Source organism: Leuciscus leuciscus, assembly GCF_965113295.1.
Source record: "Leuciscus leuciscus genome assembly, chromosome: 24".
NCBI lineage: Eukaryota > Metazoa > Chordata > Actinopteri > Cypriniformes > Leuciscidae > Leuciscus > Leuciscus leuciscus.
The window spans coordinates 1,301,958-1,326,567 of record NC_138723.1 but is presented as its reverse complement, the minus strand read 5'-3'; the positions used below and the strand labels follow the sequence as shown (position 1 = coordinate 1,326,567).

The 24,610-nt window shown below is 42.2% G+C and overlaps 2 protein-coding genes across 3 annotated transcripts; one reads left to right on the top strand and one right to left on the bottom strand.

The window, feature by feature from the left end:
* Window positions 1–1,637: 1,637 nt before the first annotated feature.
* LOC309488996 (uncharacterized protein) lies at window positions 1,638–9,780 on the top strand. Of its 2 annotated transcripts, XM_082157459.1 has the most exons (5): window positions 1,638–2,561; window positions 3,777–3,818; window positions 3,909–3,947; window positions 4,041–4,472; window positions 4,554–7,552. In XM_082157459.1, exons 1-5 carry the CDS (start codon window positions 2,552–2,554, stop codon window positions 5,189–5,191), a joined length of 1,161 nt encoding a protein of 386 aa, XP_082013585.1. In that variant the 5' UTR covers window positions 1,638–2,551; the 3' UTR covers window positions 5,192–7,552. The 2 variants fall into 2 exon arrangements, with proteins under 2 accessions (XP_082013585.1, XP_082013584.1); XM_082157458.1 differs by lacking the exons at window positions 1,638–2,561; window positions 3,777–3,818; window positions 3,909–3,947 and having other exon boundaries at window positions 4,336–4,472; window positions 4,554–9,780.
* A 2,337-nt stretch (window positions 9,781–12,117) lies between these two features.
* On the bottom strand, window positions 12,118–13,425 carry LOC309488881 (uncharacterized protein F54H12.2-like; the record flags this gene model as incomplete). Its single annotated transcript, XM_082157299.1, has 1 exon — window positions 12,118–13,425. One exon carries the CDS (start codon window positions 13,423–13,425, stop codon window positions 12,118–12,120), a length of 1,308 nt encoding a protein of 435 aa, XP_082013425.1.
* Window positions 13,426–24,610: the final 11,185 nt, after the last annotated feature.

Sequence of the window (24,610 nt, the reverse complement as noted above, 5' to 3'; positions counted from 1 at the left end):
AAGGCACATTATTTGCTTCAAATTAACTGAATACTTCTATAAACATATATATATATATATATATATAATACATGTAATTTATTTTCAGGTTTCAACGGCAGCAGAAGAAACAGGAAATGAGTGTCCTCGCTCAGGGACTGACTCCACCTGACCCAATTGCTGTGGCTGATACGCAGCTTCCTCCACCGAGGGAAAAATTGGATGAAGCGGCATCGACCTCAGGCCCAAAACATACTTTTATCTTCCCGCCAAATCGAGAAGGACAGGCTCCTCTTCTGCGACCAGGTCGACGGCCCGCTGCTGCCACCACCATGGTGTGCCCCATTGCACCTGCCCCCACAGCATCAGGACTTGTGCAGCCCATTTCAGCACCTGGGTCATTGTCACTAGTCCTTAACCCTGACATGACCGTGTCAATGGTGATTCCCCCTTCTGGTGCGTCAACATCCGGTGCAGGCCCAGCTCCGCCTGCTCCTGCTCCTGTGTCTGCTGCACCTGTGTCCCGTTACACCCAGAGGAACCGGCGCCGGAGGGCCCAGGAGACGGAAAGCGGAGTCCATAAGAGGAAGTATGTGCGAGGGGTTACCTTTAACATGTGCAGCAAATGTGGGCAGCCCAAAACCAAAGAGTTTGGCCATAGCCGATATGGTAATGCCACATTTTGCTTGGCTGCCTCAAATGGAAAATCTTTAGATGACTGGTTGGCAGAACAGCGCCAGCAAAATACATGCCAAACTCCGCCTCCTCAATAAACAATTTGTATATTTTGTATATATTACTGTACATGTGTCCACCCAGTGTGTATGTACATATATATTTATATACGTGTGTGTTTGTGTCTGTGTACTCATTTCAATATTTGTGTGTATTCATTTTAATAAAACATTTTACATTTGAAGTGTCATTTAAATATTTGTGTGTATTCATTTTAATAAAACATTTGAAGTGCCTTAAAATAAATCTGTTAAATCATATCAATCAAATCATATCCCTCACAAAAAACACATAGGCTAGTAGTACTTATAGGACACCTTGTGTCAAAATGATTAATGACTTTGACCTTTGACCTTTTGACAGGTTGAACTTCCGGTGACCTTATGATTGATGGGTTGAACCTCCTTTATGAGGTCATGGGATTAACCTTTGGCCTATCGATCATGGTTTTTGACAGTTAGTTTTGAACTATGACCTAGCTAGTACTAAATCATAGTTTTGACGGTTAGTTTTTGACCTATTTAACTAGAACAGATGTTTGAACTTTGTCCCAGTTATGTGTGTGCCTGCAGTTATTTCATATATGTGACATTCAGTTATTTCACATTCATATGTAAAACATTCTATCCTTTATATAATCTAAAACAATTAAAGGTTGAAAAAACATTTAGTTATTTCACATTCATATGTAAAACATCCTTTATATAATATAATCATTATCATGCTAAAGTTCTTTTTAAAAGTGTATAACATAAATGATATAATCTAAAGCAATTTAACTAAGGTTGAAAAATATTCTGTTCTTTTAAAAGCTTACTAAAACCAATAGTTTTAGTTTTAGATAAAAGTATATAAAATTGTCTTACCTTATTTTAGAGAGAACCTACCAGGGATGAAACGGGCTCGCAGCTCCATCTGTTGGTCTCTCTCTGAATCGACGATCAGAATGAGACACGGTCAATGTTTTGTTAGGGTTAAAATGATTTTCAAACTATAATCCAAAAATTTTAAAAGTTGTAATAATGTTTTCAAATGATTAAAAGTGGTGAAAACAAAAATACTCCTTTCCTGAATGAGCTTACCCGTGTCTCAAAACATAGTGAGCCGAGCGCGCGTGTGTCAGCAGCAAGAGGAGGGGGCCGCGCGCGTCTGTGGGTGTCTATGCGCGCGCTCTCTCTGTCTGACATCCCCCTCCTTCTGCTCCTCCACATTCCATAGGTAACAGTGAAACTGTTAAGTGTATATCAGACTAACAAGTTGAAAAACATTCTGTTCTTTTAAAAGGTTATAAATGAAATGGTTATAAAAAAATATCTACTCATACCAATTGTTTCAGATAAACAAAATCCATTCTACATTTTTTAGAGAGCTGAAGGCGGTGTTTTCACATCACCTTTTCTGACCTGCGGCACTCCAAATCAGTCCTTATGTGTGTGTGTGCGTGCGAATGGGTCTTGTAAATTAACGTGCCACCGTTCACTCTCGTCTGAATTTACTTCAAATCATAATCTCTTTCAAAGATGTTGTTAATTAAAACCATTATATCTTATAAAGGAGTAGCATGTTTTTGACAGTTTTCTGACGGTTCTATCTATGAATTACGTTGGCCCACGTCTAACATCTCCTGTGCCCACGAATTTATGGTGACACGGGTGACCTTACTCTGTTTTTCCACGGATTGTACAGGTCCATTCATAGAACAAGGATGGCACCTAGTGGTCACTCAACACATTTTTATATATTGAAACAAGTGTATAAATGTAATTTGTCCTGTTCAACCAACACATGCCCTAAAACTTTTCGGACGACTCACTGATCTGCCACCCTCTACAAGACAATGGATAAACGTGAGTATTTTCTCATTTCATGCTATGCTGTTTTATTTTTAAAAAGTTTGTTTATACAAAAGACAGTATAATTCATTAGTGTTTTAAAACATGGATTATAGTTTCATCTGCTGATTCATATAAATTATGCTATGGTGTTTGATCTGTTGTAACTGATGATGGAAATATTCATTTAACAAAGTATGCTATGTTGTCTTTAAACCGTATTACAAGTGTTTTAAAAACATGCATTATGCTATTGGAATTTTATCTGCTGATAGAGATTTTTTAACTACTATATTAATTTATCATAAAATTATGATTATGCTATGACGTCTTTAAACCATATTACAAGTATAATTCATTACTGTAATAAAACATGCACTGGTATTTTATCTACTGTTAGTGACTATATTCATAAACTATGATGTTTTATTTTATCTGCTATATTCATAAACTATGATGTTTTATTTTATCTGCTATATTCATAAACTATGCTGTTTTATCTGCTGATAGATATTTTAACTACTCTATTAATTTATCACAAATTATGATTATGCCTCGATGTTTTATTTGTCTTAATATCAGCGCTATAGTGTTTAGTATGAAAAACACTTTTATTTTGATGGTATGACATTGAAATGCCTCCCTCTGCTGGCTGTTTAATGGTATGACATTGAAATGCCTCCCTCTGCTGGCCGTTTAATGGTATGACATTGAAATGCCTCCCTCTGCTGGCTGTTTAATGGTATGACATTGAAATGCCTCCCTCTGCTGGCTGTTTAATGGTATGACATTGAAATGCCTCCCTCTGCTGGCTGTTTAATGGTATGACATTGAAATGCCTCCCTCTGCTGGCCGTTTAATGGTATGACATTGAAATGCCTCCCTCTGCTGGCTGTTTAATGTTATGACACCCTGTTATAGTGAAAATTGCGCCATCTGCTGGCGGTTTAATGTTATGACACCCTGTTATAGTGAAAATTGCGCCATCTGCTGGATTTTGATGATATAACATCATGATTTCTTTGTCACAGTCTGTCTCTCTCTCTCTCTGTGTGTGTGTGTGTGTGTGTGTGTGTGTGTGTGTGTGTGTGTGTGTGTGTGTGTGTGTGTGTGTGTGTGTGTGTGTGTGTGTGTGTGTGTGTGTGTGTGTGTGTGCTCCATTAAACAAGCACATAAAAACCCTCACCGTGTGTTTTAAATCATAACAGGGTTTTTTATTTTTTATCTCAGGTTCAAATATTGAGCAGCAAGCCTTTGACGCTATTAATACATGTAAGTACGTATTAACTATTCTTTTTATAAATTAAAATGAACGTATTTTAATTTTGTCTTTTTATAAATTTAAAGCATTTTAATTCACAGTGACCGCTAGGGCTGTTGATCCAGACAGCGCAGCCAATGGTAAAACAAGATCCATCTCCAACATTTTTTTTTATGAGAAATCAAAATTTTAGATTTCTTTTATGTTTATGAGAAATCAAATTTTATTTTTAGATTTCATACAATTTATCACCCAACCCGGCTTCGAGACAGTTATCGATCTCACGCAAGATGGCAATGAAGATCCCACCGTCAATGTAACAGACAGGCCCCACATCCTACCTGATTCCACTCCGGCGCGCGTCGAGAATCCAATAGGATCCAACGACGAACCACTTCCTGGACCCAGCGGCGAACCAGCAAGAAAGAAGACTAGAAAAACTAATCGTCCCACCCCGCCGGTCAGTCCTGGACCAGACGGCGAACCACCAAGAAAGACTTATCGTTTTACAGCGGTGGTCCGACCTGAACCGAACGGCGAACTACCAAGAAAGACTTATCGTTTTACCCCGGCGATCAGTCCTGAGAGCTCTCCAGAGAGGAAAACTCTTTGTCTGACACCACCAAGTAGCCCGCCCACCAGTCCTGAGACCGCTTTCTTTTATGGTAAGAACATCTTCATTATTTGCATTTAAACTCCGGCGGAGTCACGCCATTAAGATTTTTTTATTTATTTGTTACACACAGCAGACTCGAGTAGAAGCCATGGGGATGACGTGACTACCTGGGATACGCCTCAACTCAACGCTTGGGAACAGAGTTCTTGGACGAGCGAGCGCGGCGAGGTGTCAACCACCAACGCGGGTCAAACACCATATCCTTCTTGCTCACCGTCGTCGGAAGAAGTAGAAGTGGAAGAAGTGCCGGCGCCTCAGTCGGCCGATGTACCATTCGATGATGCGCCTCCGACGCATAGGCTCATTAATTCGATAGAATCATTAGGTCAAGAGTTTCGCGATGCACAGGTCGACATAAACAACAAGTACATCGAACTTCGTGACGTACAAGATGATATTAACAACAAATTGATTGCGTTGCACAGTCAGCCTAGTGACAGACAAATCGAAACCCATAGCAGATTAGACGCATTGCGCGGTGAGCTCCGTGCCTACCACCTCGAGACACGCAGCCGATTTGATGTGCAGGATCGCTTTATTCGGGGTCTGGCCAATGAAATATTCCGTCGTGTCAATGGTATGAGATCAACGACTGAACAGCGGTTTGATAGAAATGATCGCATGGTGAGCGAATACCATCGGGAATTGGTGCTCATTTTGCATCACCTTATTCTCACCATCATAGATGAGACGACGGAGTCAAATTGAATATAGATGTATTCCGAGTAATTCTTATATTGCACGTTTTTTATAATATTTCATCTATACATTGTTTGCATATAATCTGATATTTCATTTGTTTTATACTCTGATTTTGTAATATTTCATGTATACCCACTGATTTTTATACTCTGATATTGTAATAGTTCATGCATGCTTTGTACACTCTATGATTTTGTAATATGTCATTTATGCTTTTTATACTCTGATTTTGTAATAGTTCATGTATGCTGTTTACATATATATATACTCTGATATTTCATATATATGCTTGTTTTAACTCTATGATTTTGTAATAGTTCGTGTTTTGGTCTGAAATCTAAAAATGGACGGGTCAGACGACACAGACTTATGCCAATCAGACCAATCCTCCACAGAACTGTCACCGGACGAGATTGAAATGCTAAGTATACTGCCCGATTCTTTAGAACAGTATTTGTTTAATCTAGAATCCCCTGCTATGTTGGATCTTTTTGAATTAGCTGTAAATCCAAATATGAATTTGTTTGATCCTCTGCTAAGCCTAGACAACGACCCCGTTGTACAACATGGCGGTGTTTTAAACAGCCCACCATCTACCGACCCTGATCCTGACAACACAGAGCACCCTGCCGGTAATGATACTTCACAATCGCCCGCATCAGGTAATGTCGACCCTACTACACAGACTCGATTAAACCGTACGGACATTGACAGATTGATTCGCGAGGGTGGGGACGTTAACGGATATCATGTTTTACCACGACCTCGTTTCAACAGCGTGACGTTGAGAAGGACTACGAATCTGAGAGAGATTAACTCTACAGATTTGGCCTCTTATCATACCCGCTTACACGATATGCTCAGTGGGATTGTGAATTTTGCAAGAGAATTCGACCAAAATTCACCGGTGATCAATATTACATTGACGGCTCCCAGCCTCCAAACACCCGTTAGCGGGGTTTTAACTCACGGTAATAATTACGACGTGGATACACTTTTTGATCAAATTGAAAAAGTTTTACAGAGTAACGATCGATTACTATCCGACGACGCAGTCGAATTTGAAGCTTCGGTATCCATGAGCAGACAAGGCGGCGGTCGTCGGAAACTCACTGACCTGGCTGTTGACGAGGTGATCAAAAGAAAAAAGACGAGTTTATTCTGCCCCACCAATATTTCAAATAATTTGTGCTTCTCCATCTGTCTCGCCCGTTTCCTTAACCCCCAACACACCGAGAGTGCGCTAGAAAAACTGGCTACCGCCATCCAAAACAACATCGGCTTCTCAATCCAAGACCGAATCGGTCTCGGCGACATAGCCTCGTTTGAACGAGCGCTAGACATTAAAATCGTCGTATTTCACAGATCTAACGCAATGGTTTTAGAAACGTACAAAAATTCTGACGAACCTCACCCAAAAACGGTCTTCCTGTACCTCCACAACGACCACTACTACATGATAACGAGTTTGACGGCATTCATCGGTTCACCATACGTGTGTCCATTTTGCTACAAATCTTACACCGACCGCAGAAACCATCGATGTAAGCACGTCTGCAACATCTGTTTTGACGCGAATTGTTACCGATTCCCTGTAAGAATCATACATTGCCCCGATTGCCTGCGGTACTGTAAATCGGCTTATTGTTTTGAAATGCATAAAAAAAACACACCTCCCGGTCAGGAATACCCCGCCTGTGATATGATTAAATACTGCAAACTGTGTAACAGACGTTACACCGTTAAACCGGGCGACAAGAAAACCAAACACATCTGCGCCCCAGACAAATGCGTGCATTGTCGCGAGCGTCTGACGAACGTTGGTGAGCATCAATGCTTCATACAACCTCTAGAGCCTAAGGAGCCGTGCGAGAAATACATCTTCTACGATTTCGAAACGCGTTACGAAAACGGTAGGCACGTGGCTAATTTTGTTTGCGCCATCACATTCAAAGGCAAGAAATTTACTGCTCACGGTACGGACTGCATCGCTAAGCTAATCAACCACTTCAGACAACCCCGATATACAGGCTACTGCTTCATCGCTCATTACGCCTCCAGATTTGACGCCTTTCTAATCCTCGAGTATTTTTGCAAATCAGGGATCGCGATTGAGGTCATAATGCAAGGGTGCAAATTACTCTTGATGTACGATGATGCTTTTGCCCAGCGATACATCGATAGCTACTCATTTTTCCCATTCGCTCTCGCCAAAATGCCCGCGGCGTTAGACTTAACGACGACTGAAAAAGGCTACTTCCCCCATCTTTTCAACAGGGTGGAAAATGAGAACTATGTCGGACCGTACCCCGACAAAAAGTTCTACAACTACGAGAACATGTCGGATAAAGACCGAGAAAAGTTTGATGCGTGGTACAGCACAGTGAAGGGCAAGTTCTTTAACTTCAAGAAAGAACTGTACGCCTACGGCGTTAACGACGTCGTGTTGTTGCGCGAAGGATGTATGACATACAGGGCGTCTTTCTTACAGTGCACCCAACTCGACCCTTTTGGCTTCACGACGCTCGCCAGCTGCGCGATGGGGGTCTTCAAAACACATTATCTCGCCAGAAACACGCTCGCCCTCACGCATAACAAAGCGTACATCCATCAGAATAAGTCCTACTCAAGCGGTTCGATCGAATGGCTCGAGTATATAAAAAAGACTCGAAACGCGGATGTTCATCACGCCGTAAACCACGGCGAAGTATCGATCGGTAAGTACTTTTTAGACGGCTACTACGAGCAGGACGGCGTCAGGCACGGCTTAGAATACGCGGGGTGCATCTTCCATGGGCACTGCTGTCGCTTTGAACCCCATCAGGCGCACCCCCTGTCCGGAGTACCCTACGGGGTTCTCAGGAACCAGTTTGACGATAAGGTTGAAATTCTGCGGAACGCGTACGGTTTGCAAATCGAGGTTCTGTGGGAATGCGAATGGAACCGCATGAAAAAGACCGATCCCTCCGTGATAGAATTTATGGCCAATTATTCCGCCCCAGAGAGATTGAATCCTCGTGATGCGCTTTACGGAGGCCGAACGAACGCCTATAAACTATACCACAAAGTGAGCGACGATGAGAAAATAAGGTATCTGGATTTCACCAGTCTGTATCCTTTCTGCCAGGCCAGGAAAAGCTACCCGATCGAGCACCCCGAAATCATTTTCGCAGATTTCGAACCGATTGAAAACTATTACGGACTTATCAAAGCCACCGTGTACCCTCCCCGCAACTTACTGCACCCGGTTCTCCCTTACAGATGCCAAGGAAAACTCATGTTTCCGCTATGTAGAACCTGCGCCCAGGACCAAAACCAGACCTCGAGCTGTACCCACACAGACGAGGAAAGATCGCTCTCGGGCTGTTGGGTCAGTATCGAGCTTTTAAAAGCCATCGAGAAGGGCTATGCGGTAGCCAAGATAGACGAGGTTTGGCATTTTCCACAACGGTCAGACACGTTGTTTGCCGAATACGTAAAAACCTTCTTGCGTTTGAAACAACAAGCCTCGGGCTACCCTTCGAACGTCGTCACGGATGCAGAGAAAGAGGCTTACATCCGTGACTATTTTGAAAAAGAGGGTATTCAACTCGATCCGGAAAAAATCAAGTACAACGCAGCCCAAAGGGCAATCACTAAATTAATTCTGAATAGTTTGTGGGGGCGCTTCTCTTTAAGACAGAACTTACCTCAAACGATTCTGGTGAGCGAGCCTGAAGATTTCACCAGAATTGTTTTTGGCAATACCGACACGTTGACGTATTTCTCATTCATCTCAGACGACGTAGCTCTAGTCCAGCATAAACCCCACAAAGAGGATGTTTGCAAGGCGCACGACGTGAATGTTTTTGTAGGCGCTTTCACTACCGCGCACGCCCGACTGGAATTGTACGAATTGATGGATAGACTCGGCGACCGTCTGCTATACTCTGACACAGACAGCGTCGTATTCGTGTCTAGGGACGGCGACTGGGAGCCTCCTCTGGGTGATCATTTAGGGGAGCTGACGAGCGAATTAGACCAAGATGATTATATAGCGACCTTCTGCTCGAGCGGTCCCAAATCGTATGGATTTGAGACGGCCAAAGGCAAAGTTTCCATGAAAGCTAAAGGTATTACCCTGAATGCTAAAAATTCCCGAGCTATCTGTCTCGAATCCCTGATTGGTCTGGTTGACAGCTATGTGACGTCGCACGATAGATCCAAATACATCCTGGCTCAGACGGAAGACATTGTGAGAAATAAAAAGTCTCTCACATTGCACAACAAATCAGTCGTTAAAAGGTTTAAGGTCGTCTACAATAAACGTCGACTTTTAAGCGACTATAGCACACTTCCTTATGGCTACTGATCAGATGATGCACAGAGGGTCTCAGGATGTTTCCGATTTTGATTTCAGACTTCAACACCCTTTCAGTTGCGTGGTTTCTGGACCCTCGAATAGTGGCAAGTCTTATTTTGTAAAACTTTTGTTGGAAAAAGGTTTGAATATCATTTCCAAGAAAATTGAAAACATTGTTTGGTTGTATGATTGCTGGCAAACTTTGTACGATGATTTACTTCAATTGTATGACATTAAATTTATACAAGGAATACCCCAGACTCTGAATGATGATGATTTACTGCCTGTTACCACCACTAATCTTCTCGTGGTGGACGACCTCATGGAGCAAGCTAGCGCTAACGTTGAACTGCAACGGGTGTTCACGCAATACTGCCACCACAGGAATCTCAGCTCTATTTACATAGTGCAAAATTTATTTGCACAGGGAAAGTCCAGCCGAACCATCAGTTTAAACGCCAATTATATGATCCTGTTTAAAAATCCTCGGGACGTTCATCAAGTGGCAATGCTAGGTCGTCAAATGTACCCGGGAAACACAAAATACTTTATGGAGTGTTATCACGACGCGGTCGACCGACCTTTCGGCTATCTAATGATAGACTATAAAGCAAAAACTCCGGAGCAGTACCGTCTCAGAACAGGATTGCTTTCAGACCGTCAAGTGGTTTATATCCCGAAAAAAAGAAGAGCGTGATAACCATGTCCGCCAGACTTTGTAAACATCTGCCGGTGTTAAAACTGCTACATAAAGCCACTCCTAAACAACGACGCCTTATTTTACAATCGGCGTCCGACGAATTCATTTTAGCGCTCTGCGAAGTGGCTCTAAACATTCTCTATGGCGTCATTCCGGTCAACAGACAGCAGTACCAAAAACTGAAAAAGAGAAAAGCGGATATTAAATTTGTAGCCAATAAAAAAATTGGCATAGCGGCCAAGAAACGAGTCTTCAACCAGAAGGGAGGGTTCCTGTTACCGCTCCTAAGCATCGCTGTACCCTTTCTCACGAGCTTGATAGCAAATCGTTAGGATGGAGTATGCCGAGAAAATGTATTTAGTCCCTCACCATCAACTGGATAAGCTCAAGAGTGAAAATGTTCGCGAGAACATTCAACAGACTGTGGAGAACGATTTGGACGCCGCCATAAGAAATATTTTACGCCGCACCGATTTGAATCCTTACGAAAAAGTCAAACTTTACACCCATACCCTGAGCAGGTTTCTGGCCATCGTTAAACAAGGGGATCGTGAGAGCGGTGTTTTAACGCTTTCGTTACCCGATCTTGATCCCGGTCATAAAGACGAATCATCGACTGGTGCTAACGTTGAAGACGGTAAAGCTGACGGGGCTGTCGTCGACGAAGTTCTGAAGAATGTGCCATCGAGAAGTGTGAAAAACAGCAGATACATATTAGACAAGATGTCTAAAGCTAAAGGACTAAGTTCGTGGAACGAATCGGGGGAGTTTGTGTTCAGGGGTAAAGCCGTACAAGGTTCACACATGCTCGATTTGTTAAAAAATGTTACGGCTCCGCAAAAGGTCAGGGATGACCGGAGACCTCTAGGATGGTCCGAGTTTCTACGGGCCTTTGCCGAATTAAACATTCCTTTTTCTATGGTGCCCAATCAACAGGTCAGACGCACGATTAACTCTCTAAAGAGTAAACCTGTAGAACCTTATAAAAAAAAGGTACAGAGATATTCACCTCGCCTGGCTCCAGCGTTCGGAAACTCGGCTCTAAAGAGTAAACCCGACACTCTCACCCCATCGACACCTGTTAGACCTTATAAAAAAAAGGTACAGAGATATTCACCTCGCCTGGCTCCAGAGTTCGGAAACTCGGCTCTAAAGAGTAAACCCGACACTCTCACCCCATCGACACCTGTTAGACCTTATAAAAAAAAGGCGAGGAGATATTCGCCTCGCTTGGCTCCAGATTTCGGAGACTCGCCGGCTATCAGCCGAGGGCAATGGTTGGAAATGTAACGATTTTGTGTGAGCATTAATATGATTAAATAAATAAAAGACGATAAGAAATATAATGGTTTAAGCTTTTTATTTATACGTCAAACACGTCTGCACGCAATGAATGCAGGATAACATTTTATCATTACAAACATGCGGTCTCAATCTCTTCACAAAGAGGGACACCATTTTATCATTTTTAATATAATCATCGGTGTATAGTTTCATCACGTGGTTATAGTCGCGACCTCTGGCTAAATGATATAGAAAAAACACACAGTGCTGTCCGCAGGTCTCCGATGAATAATCCTGGATGCGTCTGTCAGAATATAATACGTCGACGTCGTTGACGGCTAGAAAGTTATTGATGCTGATTGGAAAGCGGGGGCTGTTGGGCGGATTTCCGAAGCTGTCGAAAAAACAAGCGGTCCCCTCTCGGGCTAAATAAACGGCGACCCAATGCTCACCCGGCAATCGAGCCGGGTGGGTATTAATGACGCAGAACGACGGTAAGATCCTCAACGGTTTTTTGGGTAGTTGATCGCTCGGTAGAACGCCGAGAAAATGAGTCCTGCATGCTATTTTATCCATGATAGCTGTGAGTTGTAGCGTGTTCATCTCTCAGTAGTGATCAATCAGTACCTGTCTGCGGTTAGACACTTCAATGAGGCTGTCGAATACGGCGTAAATTATTAAATTAATGGTATTCGGCAGCGCTTGTCTGAAACGAGCTTCGACTCTGATGTTCCCGGACTTGATGAGGGAAATGTGCTGTCCGCAGTCCTCGTCCGGCGTCAGGTTAAATGCGTAGAGCGTGTATCCGTTCAGGAAATCTCTCCTGCCAATAGGGAGCGGTCGATCTTTAAGGTGTCTCCCGGTCGTCATCGCCAGCTGATAATATTCGCGTACTGCCAAACCGGCATCGAAATTAGGTTGTAGAGGCTTGGCGGGAAATTGTTGACCGTCTACGTAGACTGCTAGGAATTCCAGATTGTAATGTTTGAACGCGAATGGATTTTTTTCGTAGGAGCCGGTGAATGCGTCGTTGTCGACCATACCAATAACGATAGACTTTGGCAGCGTTCCTAAAAACAGATTTTCTTGATTCGAAACACGAGAACCGGCGGGTATGGAGAACGATTTTAGACAGACCCTATCGATGGGGTACTTGGCCGTTGTCGACAGTAGCGTCTGGGCGTGAGCCAGTCTCACCGGCGGCGATACAGAAACTTTTTTGACAAATAGGGACGCCGCCACTATATGTAATTTGTAAGCCACGTCGTCGGACCTCATCAGACAGAATTCGTCTTTCGCTCTTATAAATCGTAACTTAACGTCCAAGCCGTTAATTAAAAGTTTCTCCTGGAAGAATATATCGCTGTGTATGGGGACAAGAAGTTCCACCTCCCTGCTTCGACTGGTGTAGGTCGATCTCTTCGTCAACCCCTCGTTACGGCCTGCGGGGTCATGCACATCCATGTGACCGGCTGTGTCTTTGTGAAACAGCCCGGAGGAGAAAATAGATTCCAGCGTATCTTTACCGTAGTTGAGCAGACTTTCAATGATGCAACGATAGGGATAAGTTCCGGAGCTTTGAGATATCAGGCGGTCGCCGAGGGTTACGTCGACCTGTGAAAACATAGTAGCAGCCAGGTAGTTTATTGGACCCACCGTTGTCGGGTGGGGGATATCGTCTCCGTCAGGCTTTTTGATTTTCACCCGTAGATAGATCATTGTGTTATTGAGATCCAAATAATCATCACCGTTGCCGGCGATAAAAAACTCCAATGGGGCAGAGTCCGATATGGCCGATAATGGGGCTACTTCTAAATAGCCGTTTTTCTCAATAACGGTCTGCGTCAGGGGGACCGTAAATAGGTCCAACTCGGACTTGATGCATTCTCCCGACATGCGGTGCAAAAACGCCATGTTAGAAAATGGTTTTTCCAACTCTCTTGATCGACGCCTTTCGACTAACAGACTTCTTACGCTTTCTACGTACGACTGAGCGTTTCTTTGGGCCAAGTGTTGTTTTCTTCTTTCCCCACTGACCACGCCTCCTCACACCCGGTGGTTTAGACATCCTCTTACGAGCCATGACCATCAGACCTGATCCGTCTTGAGCTTTATCGTTATGCGATCGCGTAAATACGTTTGAGACGACGTCGGATACTATATTTTTAGCGGCCGATTTTAGGTGGGGTTTCGCGATGCTAAATCCTCTTTTTAACAGAGGTATAGCCATCCTGAACAGGCCTCTGAAAAGACCCCCTAAGCCTGCTCCGTACATAACCCCCCTCCCGGCATAGCCCGGCAAATCCCCGCCGGCCTGATTTCGGTAGTAGCTGACATAGTCCGCGGTCTCTCCGGGTCTATAATAAACCATTTTTTGGTTTAAAGTGTAGTTTTACGATGACTTTCCCGTAAGAAAATGGTACGCAGTGGTTCTGATCGTCCTTCAACTCTATGGTAATGTCGGTGATGTGATCCTTGCTGATCGATGCGTAATGCGGGGTGTTGTATCTAGCAATGACCGAGTCGTTGCTTTTACCCGATATATGTACGCATCTCAAAAGCGGGACGTAAGAATCACCGACCGCTTGATACTGGATGATGTCTGTGTAAACGTACAATGTGTAGAACCCCGCGTTGATATCGCATTGATGAGGGGCGTACATGATGACGTTTGCGGTAAAATCGGGTTTTTTATGATAGTTTAAACCTCCGAGAGGTTTTAGCGTCATTCCTAAAATAGTGGCGAGTCTCCCTCGAAAACTCACTGAAATGTTGGGTTTCGCGACCAGAAACACCTTGTTTTTTAATTCGTCGTGATTCAATACGGCCACTGGTGCGCAAAGTTGATTTATAGCACGGAGGATCGCACGAATGTTTGCGTAGTAACCCCCGCTTATGTATAATTTCGCAATATTAGAAAAAACGGTATCTGAGTCTTTGGAGGGGTTGCTACCCGGGGGTTCCGGGGCCGTATGTAGGATGAAATGACCATCTTCGTCATTAAAGCTGTACCAACTTCTGGGATATTCGATTTCGGCGAGTCCGACTTCCCATTGTCCTTTCAAGTCTATAGCTTTTGCTAACCTGGTTGTATAGGAGGATATGCGATTTTCGGGGTAAACCGTGGACGATGCATTGCACGGCAACGTGACGTAGAACCCGTGGTCATCCATGGCGGTCCTTGGCTCGTATGATCTCATCCGTTAAACGTCGGGGTGTTTTAAGTCCAGCAGAGTTTTTTTATCTATGTAACTATTAAATTTTGAAGGCCAGCCTAGCCATTTCACTAAAACAAGCGTGGATTTCCCTTGTTTTTTCTGACCTAAAATCTTTTCCACCTTAAAAGATTTGTTTTTACTCACAATTATTTTTTGCAGCTCTTTTTCATAAAAAACCCCCTGGATGACATCGCCGTCATAATCGCTGAGTCTGTAGACCGGTGGTTGTCGCGGAATACGCGAGGATACGGTGAAAAATTCCTCCGTGTAGTTCTGCTCATAACCTTTGGCGAACGGACCTCTCACTTTAGAAATCCTGACGACGTCACCGACTTTGAATTTAAATACGGCTCTCTCGGTCTTCTTTATATCGCCGTACAAGTTTTGAAACACTTGACCCTCGTTTACTTTGTCGACGTCCACGGGTCTCATTCTGATACTTCGGTGATAACTGGTGTTGTACCCCAGCATAATGTCTTGTAAGACATCTATGTATCGTCGGGAATTTGTAGCCGTTAAAAATCTCCACATACGACTTTTTAACGTTCTATTAAATCGTTCCACGACGCTGGCTTTCAAATCGGTAGCGGTAGCGAAATGATTAATGTCGTGCTTTTTCATTACATCTTGAAATTGTTTGTTAAAAAATTCCTTTCCCTGATCCGTCTGCAATTTCTGCGGCACACGCCCCTCTTCGAGTATAGACTTGAACGCTCTAGTGACCTCCGCGCCGCTCTTATTCTTCAACACGCGAGCCCAGGCGTACTTGCTAAATACGTCTATGCACGTCAGCAGATATTTATGACCGTCATTATCCTTGGCGTAGGCGATCATGTCGACGAGATCGGCCTGGAACTGAGCATCGACCCCGTACACGACCACTCTGTTTCGCTTGTATTTTATAGGCGCTGTTTTGTGTAATGTGTAAGCATCCTCACCAGCCAGCCATTCTGAAACCTGTTTATCGCTTAGACGGACCCCGCTGTCTTTCAAGACGGCGTCTTTTAATCGTTTTTTACCCCCTAAAGAGCCTGGGTTGGAGGGCGTATAATAAGCCTCTTTCATGAGCTCCGACATGCTGTCGTTTCAACCGTTGGGAAAGAATGACGCATATGAGTGGTTTGAATCAATCTTTTATTAAAAACGTTACAGGATATAACACAAGTAAAATGGATATAATAGAAGATAGTAAACATGGATATAATAGAAGATAGTAAACATACTATAAGTAAAAATGGATATAATACAAAACATACATAGAGAGACTAAGTAAAATGGTATTAATATAATACAACATGTAAAATGGATATAATGGGGTTAATATGATACAACATGCAAAAGGGATATAATAAAAATACACACTCTAAGTAAAAAATGGATATAGCGGGATTAATATAATACAACATGCAAAAGGGATATAATGACGTTACATACAGACTAAAAAGTAAAATGGTTATACATCGATGTTACAGGATACAAAATGGATTAATAATGTCGTCAGTGGTAATCTAACCAGAAAAGAAAATCGCGGCAGGCCATCATGTTTTTGTCTAGTATGTAATCGACGTACATTACGACAATTTTGTCGACGTTTTTAATCACTTCAACGATTTTGACAGCGTCGTCCTCATCATCGGAGTCATATTCTTTTGATTTCTTTGCCAGCTCGATACAGACATCCGTCACATACGTACAAGTACACAGCAGATCGGTGATCCCGAGCGGGGATTGTGATTCACACAGCATATCTAGAACCTGTTTTATCATTACAATGGGTGGATCGTTACCGTCAACACATTTGTCCGTCATATAGTCCCATGAGCTAGCCAGTCCTCTTATATACACCATATTTTTCTTGAGATTTGCCTCGCGCACAGTATCATGACACGGAGTATCGGTGTGGGATGCGTCCATAATAATCTTGCTCATGAGATCGGTCATCTGGTCTCTGTAATGCTCTTTAAACAATAATTCCATACACCACTTTAGGCTACAGGCTGCACCCATGTTGGAGGTGGTTTGGTCACTGGCCATTCGCATTGGGGAGATTTTCCCAGAGATCAACGACGTCGTAGACTATTTCCTTGCAGGGTTTGTCCAGAAGTCTCGCCCTGATTTCTTCCACCTTGGCGGCGATGAATGGTTCGTCTTTTAATTCGCGCAGAATAGTCCCGACTGTTCCTTGAATACGATGGGGTCGAGATTTTAACCCGCAACGCTCCAGGAGAGTAGAGATGATGGAATGAAAAGAGGGTTTAAACAGCTTGCCTGAAAGTTCGTCAAAGTGTGTGTCGAAGTAGTAGTTGGGAGGGTCAAACAGACAGGAATGTTGCAGCTGGCTAGGATGGTTAATCGCACAGCCCTCGCACTCGTCCTTCTGCTTGTCGTTGATGAGATGTTGCAGCAAAACCACGGTCGCGGCTTTTATGATTTTGAATCCGACGTCGCTGAAACATCCGTCTGTGGCGTCGAAGCCACGATTAGAATGAGGCGGGGTCCGGTCGATTGTAGATGAGTCGTGCGATTGCCGATCGTTATGGACCCCTCCTTGGGGGCAGGCGCGCTCGATGCCGGGCTTGATATTGTTACCCGGACTGGTGCAGAATTCATCGTTGGGCGATTCCGGGCTGATGAGGTAAGTCAGGTTGCAAGATCCATGTTTTTTGTTGGATGGTGAAGGTTTAGTGCAGCCGCAGTCGCACTCGATCTCCAGATCCCAGTCTAAGCTACGTTTGATAGCCAGACCAGAGTCGTTTTGGAGATCCGAGGGTTCAGGGCTGATAATGTTGCCGGGGGCCCAATCGTTTTCAAAGCACGGTTCCAAGTCTATGCGGCGTTTGATAGTTTTGGCCGAGGCCCAGTCGTTGTGGAGGCCCGATGGTCCACAGGCGTCAGTCAGAGTATGGAGGGTTGCGTCGTCGTCGTCGGGAGGGTCGAGAATGCTGCCGAAAGAGATACCGCAGCTGCATACATGAGCGGGTTCTGAAGCGTCGTCCTCAGCCATGGTTTATAAATGCTGCTTGGGAGGGTCTGGTCGCTGTATTTTATGATAGCTGTGGAAAAGGGGTGGGGACGTTGGAGCGCTTCAGCCTTTGATTTATATACGACGCTTGACAAGGTCCGGCCGCCGAGCTTTATGATGGCTGTAGTAAATGGGCGGGGACGGCAGAGCGTATGTACTGCTGCGTGCACATCTCTCAGGGTGAAACAGCTGCACTTTAATTTTGTTGTATCCGTCATGCATGTCGCACCATTTGAACATTTTGTTGATGATTGAAAAAACACTACTCAGCAGATCCAGATCGCACCACTTGAACAAGAATTGCATTTCATACAGATCCTGATGCTCTTTAGGCAGGATGGGCCCCATCCGAGTGTTGTTGAGCTTTGTCTTGTCTTTACAGCAGAATATGTAAACAGAATCATTCGGCTTCTTTTGAGTATGGTCACCTACCACACGGTACCGGACATTCGGGGTCACCCCGTCCCACTCCCCCACGTACAAAGGCTCCTCGCCGCCGTCATTCAGATCCTTCCAGACACGTTTGTAAAATAGAGTCCAGTCTTTTTCAGGAAATACCACGCACGCGTCTTGCCCCGGCTGAAACTCGTCGACGCCATCAGTGGTGTAGAGCGTAACAACTCGAGTTGGTTTGTGAAATTTGTAGCCCAATACACGCCCGCTACACATCAGAAATTCAGCTTTAGTCCATTCCGAAATTTCATGGAGAAAACTGGTCAAACGGATGTGTCCTAAAGGTTTTCTCGGCGCCATAGTCAGACTTTCCATCATCCTGTTGCTCAACCCCGCATCTGGGGATTGAGGGGAGGATAAACCATCCATGCTCATGTAGCTCATGTTTCTGGTGGTGCATGTAGAACACACTGACCCCATTTATATACTGCTCAGGAATGTAATGGGAGGCACAAGCCATATAACCACACACGCACACACATAACTGGGACAAAGTTCAAACATCTGTTCTAGTTAAATAGGTCAAAAACTAACCGTCAAAACTATGATTTAGTACTAGCTAGGTCATAGTTCAAAACTAACTGTCAAAAACCATGATCGATAGGCCAAAGGTTAATCCCATGACCTCATAAAGGAGGTTCAACCCATCAATCATAAGGTCACCGGAAGTTCAACCTGTCAAAAGGTCAAAGGTCAAAGTCATTAATCATTTTGACACAAGGTGTCCTATAAGTACTACTCTTCTTAACCTTGCCCCCTCATATTCTTTTTCTTCTATTTCTTTCAGTTTCTCCTCTATTTCTTTGATCTTTTTTATGTCTTTATTCTCATTATTTAATTCTCTTTCTAACGTCTCCTTTATTTCTTTTTCTTTGTGTCTTTTACTTATTTGTAAGATTCTGCAATACTTTATTGAAAACTTTTTTACTAGATATTTAACATTCTCCCACCACATTCTTTTATCTTCTTCATACATTGCATTATCCTTCTCTTTTTCTATAATTCCTTTTATCTCTGCAACATAATCTTCATTCTTTAAAATCTCTGTATTTAAAATCCATGTACCCGGTCCCCTTTGCACATTACTCCAATCAATTTTAAAACGTAAAAACGTATGATCACTAAAACTGGTTTCTTCATAGCTGATTTTTTCAATAAAATTCTCCACATTTCTTGTACATAGCACATAATCAATTCTTGTTTTACATATAAAATGCCCCACTATTTGCTTCCTTGAATAAACCTTTTTTCCCCCATTTCTTTCCCTCCATAAATCTATTAAATTATTTCCTCTCATCAATTCGTTTAATTCTTTCCTCCCTGTGTCCGATTTAAAAACCATCCCCTCTGCCATGTCTAGTTTGCTAAAAACTGTGTTAAAATCCCCCATCATTATTATTTCCTTATATTTCTTTATTACACTCCTTAAACAGTTAAAAAAATCTTTCTTTTCTTTCTCTTCTGTTGGTGCATGTACATTCACTAAAATTAATTCACGTCCTTCATAATTTACTTCCACAGCCATGCATTTCCCCATCTTATCTTTGTACACCACTTTGGTTGTATTAAAAACATCTTTTCTCATTAAAAACGCCACCCCTCTTCCACGCCTACCATCCCCATTATTATATAAAATATCCCCTTCCCATTTCTTTTTGTATTCCATCATCACACTCTCTTTCCAATTTGTTTCTTGTAAAACAATGATATCTTCTCCTCTACACTTTTCTTTCACTCTTTCAAATTTTCCCATGTCCATCAGTCCCCTTGCATTAAAAGTAACACAACTTAAAACCATTAAAAGAAAGAAAAATAAATACCTAAAAACCATTATTCTCCATTTTCTCCCTCCAGGCCCTTTAACACTTCATATCTGTTTGTACTTTCATCTTGGCTCCTTGTCATAGTCTTTTTTCTTGCATTTTCCAAATTTGGTGTTACCTTTAATGATCTCCTTCTTATTTGTCCTCTCTCCCCTCTGTCTTTGTCCATATTGTCCTTGTCCATATTGTCCATTGTTATTTCTTCTTCACTTTCCGTCTCTTTACTTTGATCCTTCCTTCCTTGTCCATCTTTCTCCACGACATCCCGATAACTTTTAAAACTGTCCGATGTTTCCATTGCTGTCCATTGCATGTCCTGTTCCATTGTTTGTTCTTTATCTTTCTCGTTCTCTTGTTCCCTTTCTCCTTCCTCTCTGTTGCTCGTTCCTCCTTCCATTTCTTTTTGTTGTACATTTTCTTCCTCTTGTCCTTCATCGGTTTGCCTTTCCTCCTCGTTGTTTCCTTCATGCACCTGTCCGTCCACCTGATGCTCCCTACCTCCTTCCTCCATCCAACACTCACACTTGTTTAAAATTTCCTGACACTCCGGGCACCTGACTGCGTTACAGTCTCTTGCGAAGTGTCCCTTTTCTTCACATTTGTAGCACTTAAAATCCGGGCACTCTTTAAGCAGGTGATCTGGGCTCATGCACAGCCTACAGGTCTTCACCTGGTGACTGTGCACCACCCTAAAATACTGCGGCCCTTCCGCTGTTTCCAGCCTTGTGCTGTAGGGCAATGATGCCACCTCTTTAGGGAACCTTACTTTAAGGAACCTCGTTCCATCCTCGATTTCAGTGCCCGGGTAGCATCTCCTTTTAATTTTCGATATGGGATTAACTCCCCATCCCTCCAATTTTTCTATAATTTCTCTATCATCAAGGTAGACGGGCAGGTGCATGAAGGAAACAACATAGTCCCTATTTTGCAGTTTTTTTATTTCACAATTCACCCCTTTTATATTCAGTCCATCAATCAATTCCTCACATGTTTCCTCATTTTCCATTGTTAGTTCATACTCCTTTCCTTGTCTTGGTCTTAATGCCAGAATTTTCCCATTTCCACATTTATCCACCACTGCCTTGATAATATCCGCAGCTCTCACCTCATTAACATTCTCCACATTCACAATCAGCGTCGCCTCCTTTAAATACTTCCTTCCACCGAACTTGTCTCGAAGGTCTTGATTTTTCCCGTGTCCCGCTCGTTGTCGATAATCCAGTCTCGTGTCGTTTGCCCTGCGTTTCTCTCCAGCCAGTCTCGTGTCGTTTGCCATGCTTGTTCCTCCATCCAGTCCAGTATCGTTTTCCGTGCGTGTTCCTCCTGCCAGTCCAGTATCGTTTCCCGTGCGTGATCCTCCTGCCAGTCCAGTGTCGTTTTCTGTGCGTGTTCCTCCTGCCAGTCCAGTGTCGTTTGCCATTAATCCGTCCATTTTACAAAGAAAAAGAAAAATAACCACCCTCCAGCCAGCAAAAAGCTGCTGTTAGGTGGTTTAAAAAAGTGAAAAAAAACAAAAAAAACGAACTTAAAGTAAGAAAACCTCACAAACAAACACAAAAAGAAAAAACAAAATGGAGGAGAGCCTTCCTCTCCAACTGCAGCCAACACTTCCTGTTTGCTCAATAGCGCCCTCAAAGTGGTATGGCCGTAAGCGAAATCTGCTGCCAAAAACGGGCTATTTAAAAGGTTAGAACATTAGTGAAGTAAACTAAAAAGCTTACAGCACCTGGTATTCCCAGGCGGTCTCCCATCCAAGTACTAACCAGGCCCGACCCTGCTTAGCTTCCGAGATCAGACGAGATCGGGCGTTCTCAACGTGGTATGGCCGTAAGCGAAATCTGCTGCCAAAAACTGGCTTTTTGAAGAAATTCATCGAATTTTTCAGGCCTTCTGAAGAATCTCTGCTCCCAAGACCGGGCATGTTGAAGAAACTCAGAGAATATTTCAGGCTTTTTGAAGAATCTCATGGACTCTTTTTTTTTTTTTTTTTTTTTTAACCAAAAATGCTTACAGCACCTGGTATTCCCAGGCGGTCTCCCATCCAAGTACTAACCAGGCCCGACCCTGCTTAGCTTCCGAGATCAGACGAGATCGGGCGTTCTCAACGTGGTATGGCCGTAAGCGAAATCTGCTGCCAAAAACGGGCTATTTAAAAGGTTAGAACATTAGTGAAGTAAACTAAAAAGCTTACAGCACCTGGTATTCCCAGGCGGTCTCCCATCCAAGTACTAACCAGGCCCGACCCTGCTTAGCTTCCGAGATCAGACGAGATCGGGCGTTCTCAACGTGGTATGGCCGTAAGCGAAATCTGCCGCCAAAAACGGGCCTATATAAAAGGTTAGAACATTAGTGAAGTAAACTAAAAAGCTGACAGCACCTGGTATTCCCAGGCGGTCTCCCATCCAAGTACTAACCAGGCCCGACCCTGCTTAGCTTCCGAGATCAGACGAGATCGGGCGTTCTTTTTTTTTTTTTTTTTTTTTTTATTATTAAGAAATTCAATCAATAAAATACATTTAAAACAATAAAAAATACAAATTGTCTTTCCACAATCATCTCTACATCACATATCTCTCTTTTACATACATTATTTAAAAATCTCCTCCGGTTCCCGGCAGCTTCCACATTAAATCTTTTAAAACACAACAAACTTTTGGGGTAAAAACATCATAAAAAGCATCCAACATATTTTCATATTTAAAATACTCATACAATCTTTCAATATATAATTCAGTTTTCCTTTTAAACACAGCCCAAACATCCAACACGATTTTTTCCTTTTTTGCTACAATTCTTCTCTCCCATATTGCACTTTTCATTAACATTACACACAGATTAATAAAACTTTTGTTTTTACCCTTTTCTTCCATCCCAAACATCACCACTCTATTCCATTCTACAGTTTTCTCATTTTGTTCCCCTCTCAGTATTTCAATCAGTCGTCTACCTTTTTCCATAAAATCTACCAATTCTCTACAATTTAAAAACAAGTGTAAAAAACTTTCATCTTCAACATTACACACTTTACATGTTTCACTTAGTTCCATTCCGATTTTTTTCAATATAATGTCAGTGAAAATTGCTCTGTGTCTAATTAAATACTCCAAACTCTCCAATTTTGCCTCTATCATTTTACCCTTCATGTTATTCCATATGTCATCTTCTTTTAAGTCGTCATATTTCTGTACCCAGTACTCATTAACCTTTGGTTTCTTAAAAACCCCCTCTCTAAAAAAACAGTAAAACATTTTCACAGTACATTCATTAAAATCATATAGTTTGTCTCTCAACTCTACATACACTTCTTTCCCTTGTTTCTCTTCTTCCATATTTTCTATTCTTTTTATCCACTCCTTAGGTATTGCTTCTTTCATTATTTCATACTTATTTTTTAGTTCTTGTTCATTAAAATCCTCTTTTGCCACTTCCATTGTATCTATTATATACTGTAATGGTAAAAATCCCTCTTTAAATTCATATAAAATATCTCTGACTCTTGTGATCCCAACATCCCACCATTTCTTTAAAAAAATCACTTTCCCCTGATTTAAAATGCCGCTGTTTAAGAATAAAGGCTGGTTTAAAATGCTCTCTCTACCTTGAAGATTAAAATTAACAATAGTTAGAAATTTCCCCCAAGCACTCATCAATTCTTTGTAAAAATCTGGCATTCCTTCCATCATCCAATTCTTAGTTTTCATCCATAAAATATTATCTCCCAAATTAAAATTCCCACATTTATTTAAAAAATATTCCATTGTCTTTTTCCATGCTGTTTTACTTTTCTCATCTAGATACTTTTTTATTACTTTAACTCTTAAGCTATTTTTTCTTTGTTCCACATCTATCAATCCCATCCCTCCCTTTCCTACTTCACCTATTACAGTATTATATGCAATTCTTGGTGGTTTTCCATCCCATATAAAATCCAAAAAACATTTTTTCAGCCTTTTTTCCACCCACATCGGCATAGAAGTCACATATAAAACATACCATAGCTTTGCTACCATTAAAACATTTACAATTAAAACCTTCCCTTTTAAACTTAAAGTCCTCAATTTCCAAAAAGTTAACCTTCTTTCAATTCCTCCTAATATTTCTTCCCACATTACTTCTTTAACATACTTTTCGTCTTTCCCTATTAAAACACCTAAAATCTTTATTTCCTTTGATTCTTTAAAATTAAAATCATTTGCTAAAACACTCACTCTTCCAAATCTCATATATACTGTTTTCTCTTCATTTATCTTGCTCCCAGATCCCCTACAAAACGTCTGTACCACTTCCATTGCCTTTTTAACACTCTCTATATCCTTAACCATTATCGTTGTATCATCTGCGTATTGAAATATTTTTTCATTTTCCCCACTCTCTTCAATGTCTATCCCTCTTACTTCTTTATCTATTTTTACAGCTAATCCCAATGGTTCTGCAATTAATGAATATAAAAGTGCTGATAGTGGACATCCTTGTCTTATTGACCTAGTTAATTTAAAACATTCTGTTAAAAAACCATTACATTTTATTCTTGTTATTGCTCCTTTATATAAAATTGTAATCCATTTGATAAAGCTTTCCCCAAA